This window comes from Coloeus monedula, assembly GCF_965178545.1.
Source record: "Coloeus monedula genome assembly, chromosome: 4".
Taxonomy (NCBI): Eukaryota; Metazoa; Chordata; class Aves; order Passeriformes; family Corvidae; genus Coloeus; species Coloeus monedula.
In genome coordinates, this window is record NC_138784.1 from 39,118,432 (window position 1) to 39,130,278 (window position 11,847).

At 40.5% G+C, this 11,847-nt stretch overlaps 1 protein-coding gene across 1 annotated transcript; it reads left to right on the forward strand.

Moving 5' to 3' along the window:
• Positions 1 to 1,716: 1,716 nt before the first annotated feature.
• Positions 1,717 to 9,757, forward strand: LOC309571970 (uncharacterized protein). The gene is made up of 6 exons (XM_082279903.1): positions 1,717 to 1,904; positions 4,694 to 4,899; positions 6,068 to 6,134; positions 7,224 to 7,314; positions 8,427 to 8,536; positions 9,076 to 9,757. Exons 1-6 carry the CDS (start codon positions 1,745 to 1,747, stop codon positions 9,363 to 9,365), a joined length of 924 nt encoding a protein of 307 aa, XP_082136029.1. The 5' UTR covers positions 1,717 to 1,744; the 3' UTR covers positions 9,366 to 9,757.
• Positions 9,758 to 11,847: the final 2,090 nt, after the last annotated feature.

Here is an 11,847-nt window from a genome sequence, read left to right on the forward strand (position 1 = left end):
CACCATGAGCTGGGAGCTGGGTACATGCATGAGGCTTTACAGCCTCATGATTTTGAAAAATTCCCCATGTTTACATCCCACTTTCTCTCTTCTGGTAGTCACTAACCAAGACATTTTACCAAAGATAACTCTGACTTGAATGTAACAACCACAAACCTTAGCACAGTTCTGCACTATGAAAATTAAGAATCTGACCTCATCATACCAATTTAATGGCATCAGCAACATCAAAAACTTTATGACTTCCAACCCAAATATTCTTTCCAACAGATGTGAAATTAGGATGGCACAGATGTTTCTTACTTAAGTATATGTTAAGTTTAAAAATGCATTCGTCTGTGCCCTTGCAGTCTGTGCCAAAGCTGCATCCCAAGTCTGCAAAACATGAAAGGTGAAATAGTTATGCAATGTTAAGTTACAACAAAATCTTAAACAATCTGATAAAACCAGTAAACAATAAAGCAGATAGATATCAAATGCTGGAGTTTCATAAAGAAATATTTCCCCTTATTTAGGCAAGTGCCTGAGTTTTATTTTAATTGACTTTTCTTATTGCAGCAGAGAAATACGAACTAATTTCATTAGACAAGTTTTTCCTCCCTTCACTGTTGAAAATTAACTTTGTAAGAGCAATTGCTAGCAACTGAAAAGATGTTTGAAATGCAGTTTTGTCTTCAGGTAAGGGATCGCTGGCATATTAATTAAACATGAAACTTTTTGGGTTTTTGTTACTGAACAGGTCTTTAAGGATTTCAATTTGATACATAAAAAATAATTCAAATTAAAAATGCACAGATAGTGTAGGTTCAACAGTACAAATATTTTAAGTATTTTTAAGAGAGGCTCTGGAATAAAATATTTACTCCTCCTATGGTAAGGCTTTAAATATACATCAGGGCATTTTACAAAGACAGCTTCATGAGGTAAACGTGCCAATTCCTGGCCAGTAACTCATTCTACTACCTTTTACTTCTTTGCAACTGATTCCTGAACATAAACAATCTTCTGTGTTTGTCTTCCAGTCATGACTGTTTTTCAGCAAGTTTACCTTTAAAGTACCTAATTTTATATCTTAAAGGAAGGTGATGTGGTTTATTGCCTAGGGTAACTGGTGCTCATGTGTTTCAGTTCACGCTTAGTCTCTGTGTGGGCTTTACAGTTAACTCCACTGGCTGCTGATACTCTTTCCTCCCTTAGGCCTTTGGGTTTTCCCTAACTGTACTTTCAGTCATAACTTTTCCTGGTTTTCCTATTCCTGAGTATTTAAAACTGTGTGTGATGTCTTTTGCAAACTTCATCACTTCCAAAATGACCCCTCCCCTTATCTGCCAATCCAGCTTAAACCCCACCCAAGCAAAGGACATTTTTTGCCGAATACATGCGTGTTCCCAAGCATGTTCAGGATGCTCATCCTTTAGCTGCCCATTGCTAACATGTTCCTCTTGAGGCACAAAGCGGACTAAACATCGAACATCTGCTTTTTCTGCATCTTCTTCACTTTTGTGTAACACTTTCCAGCAAAAATTTTCATTTGCGACCGGAAACGCCCTTCAACCCTAAGAGTGCAGCTCATAAGTTGTTTTAGACGGAGAGCCCGGCCGCCGCGGGGCGGTGCCCGGCGGTGCCTGCGGGCCGTGGGCGGGGCCGTGGGGCCGGGCCGTGCCGCGGGGCGCCGCCGGGGGCCGCTGTGGCGGCTGTGCGGGGCGCGGCCCGGCCGCGGGAAGGCGGCGGAGAGGCGGCGGCCATGGCGCTGTCGGCCGTGCAGCAGGTGCTGCTCTCGGCCGTGTTGGTGCTCTGCGTCTTCGTCGTCATGCCCAGGATGTTCGGGGGAGGCGGCGGCGGGCGGGCCGGCCGGTCTCCGCGGGGCGGCCCCGGCTATTACGATCCCCGTCAGCACGGCAGAGGTAGGAGCCGGGGCGGTGCCGCGGCCGGGGTTCCGTGCTGGAGCCGCCGCGGGCTCGGGCGGGCTGGAAGGGAACCCCGGGACCCGAAGGGGATGTGCTCTCGTCCGGCGGGAGGCGCCGGGTGTACACGGGCTGTGGACGGGGAGGCCTGGTCAGACCGCTTCGAGCTGGCCTGTACGCGCCTTAAACACCCCCACCTCCGGCGGTGTGCTGCTGTTCTGGTTCGCCAGTGCTTTGGGTTTTGTCTTTGTTGTCTTACCAAAACTACTCCTAAGTGCAAGAAACGCCCGGTAATTGGAAGTGTGGGGCGGTGTGACGAGCAGTGCCCGCAGGGGCACAATCGAACGGATGAGGAACTGGGAGGTGTCACAGGGGAAAACTCAAGTGCAATAAGGAAGCCAAGTGTTGCTGTTAGTAAATGTATCCACAGAGTCGTACAAAATCTGTCCGGCAGTGTATTAAAAATGAGTCCAAGATGCTTGTTTAGAAAATGTATCAATGAATGGGCTACAGAGTTTACTACTTGTGGGAGCTAAAATGGTAGAAATATATGTTAAGTCATGTCAGTGCATGTCACGATTTAGCTGAAGGTCCAAAGGTCCACCTTTGTTTTTGACAATCACAAAAAGCCTGCTTTTGTGATGAAGCTCTGTGATTCATTGATGATGCCTTCCAAGGCGTTTCAAACCGACAGATAGCTAGCTAGTTGCTATAGTCCTGCAAATGTGTCTGTGCTTTTCCCTGCCGGCAGAAGAATCGAGGCTTGAGCTGCTACCATGTTCTTCCCAGCTGATGTCAAACTTACTGTGCTTCATAAGCTCTTGCCTGGCCTGTTTTCTCTTGATTAGCTGTATATTCCCTATTGATCAAATTATTTTAAAACCAAATCCTTAAAAAGTAGAAACACTTCACATGCCTGTGATTCTACCGAAGTACTGGCCCAGCACTGAGTAAAATAAATTTCAGACAGATCTCCTCACCTCTCTGGGTGGTTCTTTTTTCCTGGTTGGCTAGTAATTCACTTTGCTGTTTCTTCTGTGGGATAAACTTGGTGCAGGACACTGGACTCCAGTAGGATTCAACGTTCCTTCTCTCCACCCAGAAGGTGTTTCCCTTGCCACATTCTTACTTGTATGATCTCTAGAAATCTTTTTATCTGTGATACTATTTTAGTAAAACTTCTCATTTACATTAAAAACAAATAGAACTTAAAGTACGTAAAAAAGGTGAGTGTAAATGTAAAACTAGGAATCAGTATGAAACATTCTGAAAGGTGGAAAAATATGTATAATATAAAATGTGATTTCCAGATTAGTTAGTGCAGTTTTAGCAAGTCTAAACCTACTTGTCCTGAAAGGAGAATGCCTGCCAGAGTTTGCACTGAGTGATGAAGGTAGCTTGAGTTCTGATTGGATCAGCTAGGGCGCTTAGTTATTGCTTAATTGTCCAATTGTGTTTTGAGTTCCAATGAACAAACATAGGGATAAAAGGTGAGTGTTGCAAACCGATCAATTACATGTGGAAGAACTTGCAGTCATACCTGGCATGACTTCACTTTAGCTCTGATAGTAAAGGCTGCTACATCCAAGGTCATCCCTGCAGGTCCGAAAAACTTTTTTGGCTAACTTATTTTAGGCAATACTAAAACGCTGTTCAAGATCTCTTATCACAAAGTACCAGTTTAGATTAGCAGAATTAAATTCATTTTTTTCTCTTGCAGTTGGCAGAAGCTGTAGCCAAATAGTTGTTTCACTGGGAGGTGTAGCTTTAGTTTTTTTCTCTATTTGATGGTGGCTGTACTTTGCACACTTGAGTTATGTTAGCATGAGTTCCTGAAATGCCCATATTACAGTATTAATTGACAAGAAGTGATTTCCATAATGGTCTTTTGTTTGGGAGTTTTTATAGAATGTGAACCTTTTCATACCCATACTCAGCTCTGATACGTTAAGTTCAAAATTGTAAGCCTAGGCAGTTGATTGAGACATGATTGTAAAACTTCACAGTCCCCCAATCCCCTGCCATCTCTGCAAGCATCTGCATTCTTTAGCTGATGGTACCATGAACCCACAAACCCTTGATTTAATTACCAAATAACCTGTTTCCTAAGTTGAACAATGGCACTGGCTGTTTTCTCATCTGCTGCCTGTTCTGGCAGGCAAATTACATGCAAAAGTACTTCTGACTTCCAAGGTTGCATCTCTTGGCTATTGTGTAATCTTTTTCCTAATAAATATTTGATTTGCAGAGGTACAGTACTTCTAAGCCTGTGGGAATATCCATGTAAAACTGAAATGACTGTCAAAATAATGTAAGCAGCAGCACAGCACGTACATTTCAACAAAACTTTTTTTTCCTGGGACCAGACAACTCAATTTGTAATTAATTCAGTTCCTTTGGTGTAAAGGAAAAAATATTAATTATTGTTTCCAGCGTTATCCATAGTTCCTTTGGGTATGCTTTAATTTCAAGATTTAAATTGTTTCTTGTTATGTCTGTCTTTCTGTGATTTGCTGAGGGTTTGCCAATGTTGCTGTGAAGGAAGAAGCTTAAATTTGTATATTAAAGAAACCAAGCTTTGTTGGAGAGTTTTTGCTGCCTAGATTTAATATGCTGCCTGTTAATATAAGAAAAACTTAAAATTTTTTTATTGGATGCAAGGCTGCCCACACTGTCTTAGAAGAGTGATGAACAAAGATGATTACACAAGAAGAAAACAATTTAATTCCAGTTGTGGACTCCTGATTTCATTTCTTACCTTGTTGTCTTCCCTCAATTTAATTTTTAAGGTAGTCCTCAGACGGTTTATCAAGTTCACCGGCATCCAGGAAATTCTGACAGTAATACTTACCAGAGTATTCAGCAGATGAGAAATGCAATGGAAAAAGAGATAAAAAGCGAGAGAACGAGAGGAAATGGTAGAGAGTTAGCATTCACTCTCATGCCATTGTATGCTCTTGGAGTGGGAATGTTTGCAGCATACAAACTTCTTAAGGTAAGCCATAGGAAAAGCATTAAATTATTGTAGTTAGGAGGAAATGTAACTGCTTGGCTTGTTTGTTTTTCCAGTTCTGAGTCCATGTATATGGTTGTCCAAAAGCCATTTCTTGCTCTGTTTGAGTGTGAAGTCCAAAGTTAAAATTTTAGCGTATCTAGTTCTTCCTTATGAAGGCATCTGGCTTACGTATTTTTAGACATTTGAAGAAGTGAGAATCTCACCCTGTAGCCTCAAATGAGAATCTGAGAACCTAAACAGTGCTGCTACCTGAGTCTGTAACCTAAGTCTCATCAGTGTTTCACTCCCTTTTCATTCTTCAGAATGAGATTGAGTGTGGGAAGGAGGCGGACAATTCCTGCAGAGCAGTGCTCTTAGATTAGCAGTTAGATGGAATTGCGAGTAGACTGGATCTTTTATTTGGACTCCTCATTTGATCATGCAGGTGCAACATACAGGTTTATTCACATAATGGATACCTTTTCTACCATTTGTAAATTAAAAAGGGAGAACACATGATCACTTGTTTTTCAAAAGGAATCAGTCTTGAAATGTATTATTTATAGTAAGAGATACTACAGGACTTGCAAAGCTGAGAGTGTACCTGGAATACTGTTGCTTGCCCTCAGGGAAAATAAAAATGAACAGGAATAAGACTGGAGACAACATCCTCATTTCTGGAGACAGTTCATGTTAATCTTGTGTATGAGAAAAATATCACAGCTTAGCAAAATGAGTATAGAGGCTGCCCAGTTTAATATAAGATTTAAAAATAATGAAAACCATACTTTGGGTGTTACAATTCTTTACACTTGGGCTTGTGGGATTGAAATGTAAATATTTTTATAATAGTATCTTTATTACTTTAAGAAATAAATTCTATATAGTAATTAATGATAGGAGACTGGATCCAGTAACCTAGAAGGTTTCTTCTGCTCCCTTTTGAAATAGCAACTGCTTTCTTTTACAGCTTTTGCCAGTCATGTTGTGTTTGCTTAAAATCAGAAGTGTTAGTTTAAGACAGGAAGAAGGCATCACAGAAGAAAAGTTTCATTAATGTAGCACATCTTCATGGTTGCTGTTTACTTTCACTGAAGTTCTAAAGACAGTGTTGGTTTTAGTACACAAATGATGATGAAGTTGTTTAACTCAATTGTATCTTTTAAAGATGAAGTCACATGAAGAAAGTTACTCCAAAAAGGAAAAAAGTACAGAAGACAAGGCAAAGGAGACAGGTAAGACACCCATTCGGAATGCATATGTTCAACAAAAATGCTTGTTTCCTACTGGAACAAAACATGTTTTCATTGATGCAATCTAGCTAAATGAAGACAATCTTTTAAGTTACTGAGAGCAGTTAGGAATCTGCAAAAACCCACTTTGTTTTTCTGTATGTTTGAAATGTTTGTTTGAGGTTTGTTTAAATTCTCTAGATGTAATGCTCTTTAAAACAGCTGTAGTAATGCAGTATGATTCTCTTAATCACTTTATCACTTAAGATCTGTTCAGTTTTCTTCAGTTTAAATGGGATATAATCAAACAGGTATATTTAAATAATATAATGATCTGGTTTAGAATTGATAGTGGAACAGTATGGCTAAACAATTACAGAGACCATTTATGATTTTTAGGCCAAATGGGAAACCTGTCAAAAACGTTCAAAGTTGATGCTGTTTTCATACCTTTCCCTCCCTTGTCTAGACACATTTTTAGTGAATTGAACATCTTTTGGTGTCTCTGTACACCAGGTCTGGAATGTGGCTCAGCAGTGATTTGCTACACTCCCTACTCATCATCCTTGTGTGTTGCATTCTTCTTTCTTCAAAGTTTAATTGTATTTTAGGAGGAGTGACTCCTCTTGATTGTAGTGCATTAAGTGTTAAATATATTTGTAAGGTGTGAATAGGCAAACACATGAAAGCATATTAGGTATAAATACAGTACTTACATCTCAGGAAGTCTTGCAGCTGCATAGTTTTTGACACTGGGAAGGTGAACTCCACATTCTTGCTTAGTTGCTACAGAGGTGTCTTCTGTTTGGGCACTATTGGAGATAGGTTACTGGGTGGCAGGGACTTCTGTTTACACATAATAAGGCTTCTGTTCTTACCCCCACCATTCCCTTTTCATGTTGTAGAATTTTATAGATGAAAGAAGCTTTCTGGTTTTGAATCTGTCCAACCAAAAATATAAATTAATATCCTAATGATATTGTAAAGACATTACTTACAATGTTCTTTCTCTTTTGCTCTGCCTCTCCTCCCACCCCCTCCATCTCCCTCTTTTTTTGTTGTATTGCTTTTGTTTGTGTTTGTTTCTGTTAGAGCATCAGCTTTTAGAACTGGAGCAACATCTAGCACAGACAGAGAAAATGTTAAATTCTTTATTGACTCAGTTGGATCCACTTTCAAACTGGTGAGTGTTTCTAAAAAAATCTCAGTGTTGTTTCCTGTAAATTGAAATTTGCCAAAATGTTAACAAAGAGTTCTTAAAATGATCCTTATATATATGTGAGGAACAGTTTTGGGAGCCTTCTTTGATTACTTATTGTTTCCGTACCCTTTTGCAGGTAATACCAGTTCTGCCATTTGTGAACTTTTTCACAGACACCTCCCATCTCTTGTTCATCAAACATAAATGCAGAAGACATATGATCATGTTACTGTGGCTTAACAAGATGAATTTTAATAATGACCAAGGAGACTAATAGTGAAAATATACTTAAACTCAGTAGCATTTGAAAGCCCTTGTGGGAATTAGATTTTGGTAGCAGAGTGAGTTTCTTCCTTTAGATGTAATTATAAGGAAAAAATAGTTATCAAGGTATAGCTGCTTATTTTTGTGTTTTGAAATGAATCTGTAAAGTGTGTGTATTTCAGTGAAATAGAACTTCTCTATTTTAATGTGACAAGGGAATCAGTAATACAAAAACTCCTTGTAGTTTTGGAGAAGTTCTGTTCTTTAGAAGCCAGAGCCTTATATATCTACTAGAAATAAAAATATCCCTGCAGTTAATTTTGTAGACTGACATCCTTATGAAACAGGATACTTTTAGATTAAAACATGCAGAATCAGGAGATTGTTTGTTCAGCTGAACTTAGCATATGCTGAAACTATTCAGCAGCAAATTCACCAGCCAGTTTGCATAACAAATTTCTAGTAGTGATGGGGAGGAAAGTAAAAAAAAAACCTTGAGTGAGAAAAGCCTTTAAACTCTAAAGTTCTGTATTAGACATTGTTGTACTACTACTAACAGTACTGTGGATAATTGTTACTTGTGGTACTCAGTATTGACCTTGGCCATTGGGGCTCCAGTGTTGGAGTTCAGTGACATTCAATAGTTGTATGATGTGATGGGCTCCCCACTTCTCAAGAGACAGTTCTCAAAGGAAAGCTTGACCTAAACATTTCACAAATGTAACTATGGTATTTATATACAGAAAGAAATACTGCAATAAGTGTATTATTATCAAGCACTCCCTTCCAAGATAATCTTTCACCTGTTAACATTTGTCTTCTTTTTCTAGTGTCAATGCTTTAGCTTGTGAGCAGAAAGATGAAATAATGACACAGCTCCAATCAATTAGACGACTGATGAAAGAAAGTGGATTGGATAAATCAGAAAACAAGACGAAAGGTACTTTAATTTTCAGACAGATAATTAAGTAGTTCATATTTTAAAAGAATAAATGGATCTTACTATAATAATGTTCAGCTTCTGCACCTTAGGTAATTTGTGTGGAATTAGTTTTATTTTGGAGGAATACCATTCTTCCTGTTTGAGATGTATCCAATTTCAAATTTTTGATACATCATGCTGTATTTAAGAATAGGTGCTAAAGACATTGAACTGGCATGGACCACACAGTCACATTCTGCTTTGATAAAACAGGCCTTTGGAATGTCAGTTCCTAAGCAGTCTAACTTTAGGCTAAGGATTTACAAATGGCGATCTCTGAGGCTGTGAGTAATGCTTGCATACAACACTGAACAGCAAACTGTATATTGGTATCAACTGGAGACTTCCAAGAGAAATTTGGGGGATTTTTGCGTTATTTGAGTCTTAATAGAAGAGGAAAAAAAGCCAAATTAAAAAATACTCTACTTCTAAACTGACCTGAAATTTAGAGCCTTTCCAGTAAACTTTAATTTTGATTATTTTTTGTGAATTTTAAGATCTCGGACACATTTGTAACGAGAAACTTGAAGATCTCATTCAGTCATTTGCTGAACATTCTCAAGAGAAAGAAATGGACAACAGAGAAGATGAATGTTATGAAGATTTGCTTGAGGATATTGATAATGATTACAAAACAGAAGAGCATGAATTACACGATGAATGTGAAATACATCAGTTGGAGCCAGATGTTGTAGAAGACGACGAAATGATAAGCACAGATGCCATTGAATCAGAAGAGATGGCACTGAGGAGACGCAATAGATATGAATGGAATCTGCATATGTAAAACTTTCAAAAGCTTATGAATTCTTTTTATAATGTCGTATGCACTTTAAACTGTTTGAAATGAAGTTATGTGCACTGCTACATGCTTTAAAAAGAGGGGTGAAATACTGCCTTTGCTCGTATCTGTGACAATTCTGTAACTGACTTCAGTGGCAGCAGGATTTTACTCAGGATGTTTACATATTTTTTCTATTTATTTTTTCCCTATAAAATTATTTCTGTACTCTGTATATAATGCACTGTAATTATATCTGATGCTTCACAAAAATATTAGAGAATCTTCTAATTGAAACTATAAAGAATAGATATTTCATAAATGTTTTGTAACTAGTAAGCATTATGCCACTTGAACTGTGACTTCCTTGAGTTCATTAAAGAGCATGCACTGATGAATTCAGCTCTTTGTAGAAAAATTTTCTCTTTGGGAGTGTGAAAATCAGTATGGGTTAAGTCTTTGAGATCCATTCATAGTTAAGTTTCTTTATTTGGAGAGAGAAGTTTAGCCATGGACACTATATTAAAATAATAATGTCTGAATTTGCAGTCCTTTGAGTAACAGTGTTTAGTTTTGCATGTCAGCTTAATCCCTAAGGTATTACACTGGATCACTTAATTTCTTCCCCACTTGTCACTGGTTAAACTCAGCAGCTGTCTAATAACTGAGTGATACCCATTAATACTGTATATCTGATTCACATTTATTTTAATACCATAGAATCTGGCCTTTTGATTCATTGTAATGCCTTTTTTTTAAAAATCAGAATTAACACATGTATTGCTATGTACCATTCAAGACCTGTGGGGCATGGGATCTTTTTTCAATACATTATGCCAACTTGATAGTGGCCTTTTAAAGTCATTATTAGGAACAGCATTTCTTTTCCTTTGCCAGAATAATTTTTGCCCATACCTTCATTTTTTTTACTCATTTTTTTTGTTCACTTAATGCACACACCTATTGTACTGCCAGCCTTTAATGACAGGAGTTACCTTAGAGGTAGGTCTGACAGTATGGCACTGTTAAATTTTCTGTTTTATAATTGCATAGCTTTTAAGTAGACCAGTTGTGATGCCTGAACTCTTCTGCCATCCTTATTCTTACAGGAAAATAGCATGTGGACTTGTTTTTATGGAGGAAATGTACTGTACTTAAAGGGACTAAATTTATTATCGTGTCACTCACTGAAATGGAATGAATTGTTCATTCTGGTGTAGAAACATGGTATGTGTTTGGTTCTAAAACTGGATCACACAGGCTTGCAAGTAGCAGCATCCAGAAATACATCCTTAGCGTCAGTGTGTTTTGCACTAAGTGAGATTTTGCCTAACTTTGGAAAACTGATGGACTACAGAGCCGGGGTTTCTCAAGCAGTGGCAGATTTTTTCCCCAAGACAGAACGGATGAACAAAACTGGTACTTGGATACAATTTGATTTCAAAAAATACCTGATGTTGCTCTGGTCATTCAGGACAACTGGAACTGCTTGGAAAAAATCATAATTTCATAGAGACTTTTCTCTGAAATATCTAATAAAGTGAATGAAACTAATTTCAAAGTCACTGATCAGAGGGAACGATGTAGTGGGAGCCGGGCTGCGCTGCCGAGGTGTGGGCAGGGTGCAGGTCAGTCCTGCTCCTTCCAGGCACTGGTGCCGGTGTCCTTTGCCGCAGCGTTTCCCCGCCTGGGGCGGTGTTTGAATCATCACTGCTGAGGCTTTCACCTCCAAGAGTCCTCGGATGCTGCTGACACTCGAAGTCCTTGTCCGAAAGGCTCTGAGCTACTTTGGGGTGATCGCTGTGTTTCTGCCCAGGCCACAAATACGCACCGTGGGCTCTCTGGCCGCCGTTTCGAAGTCTCCGATGCCGGCTGTCGGGGTTTGCCGAGGGCAGAATCCGTGTGATGCGTAAGGGCCCGCCTGTCCTGGCGGGGCTGCGGCGGCCGCAGGGCGGGCAGATCCGCCCGTGGGCGCGGGGAGGGAGGGACGGCCGGGCCCCGGGGCAGGGAATTTCCGCAGGAGCAACCGGGCATTCAGCTTCCCCACTCCGCCGAGGCGCACCTTGCGGAGCTGGGGCGAGGCCTGGCTCGGATTGGCCCCTCCGCGCTGCGGTACCCGGCAGCCGCCGGCCCAGGCGGGGCGGGCAGGGGGGCGCGGGCACCGTGGAGACGGTGCGGGGACGGCCCCGGTCCGTCAGCCCTGGGACCGCTGCGGTGAGACAGAGCCCCTGCCGGCCCGCGTCCCGCGCCTCTCTTGGGAAAAGGCATCGTTTCCGTGGAGCTGCTGAGCTCATAATGTTTATTCCGCCTCTTACAGCGCTGCTGTTTGATAACCGTAATCTCAGTGCGTGAACCATTAAATACAACAACGCTCTCTCCCCTCTATGCCCTCAGGTGGGGAAGGATGCTCCATTTCAGGAGAGCCTTGCGGCCGTGCACGGACGTTCTCCGTGCCCGGGAAGCGGTTCGGCGGGAGGGCTGTGCGGGT

What these genes read in the sequence shown, in the direction of transcription:
- LOC309571970 (XM_082279903.1), top strand. Translation starts at nt 1,745, where the DNA reads ATGGCGCTGTCGGCCGTGCAGCAGGTGCTGCTCTCGGCCGTGTTGGTG. An exon ending in TCCCCGTCAGCACGGCAGAG is followed by an intron (nt 1,905 to 4,693) that starts GTAGGAGCCGGG and finishes TTAATTTTTAAG; the next exon opens with GTAGTCCTCAGACGGTTTAT. An exon ending in AGACAAGGCAAAGGAGACAG is followed by an intron (nt 6,135 to 7,223) that starts GTAAGACACCCA and finishes TGTTTCTGTTAG; the next exon opens with AGCATCAGCTTTTAGAACTG.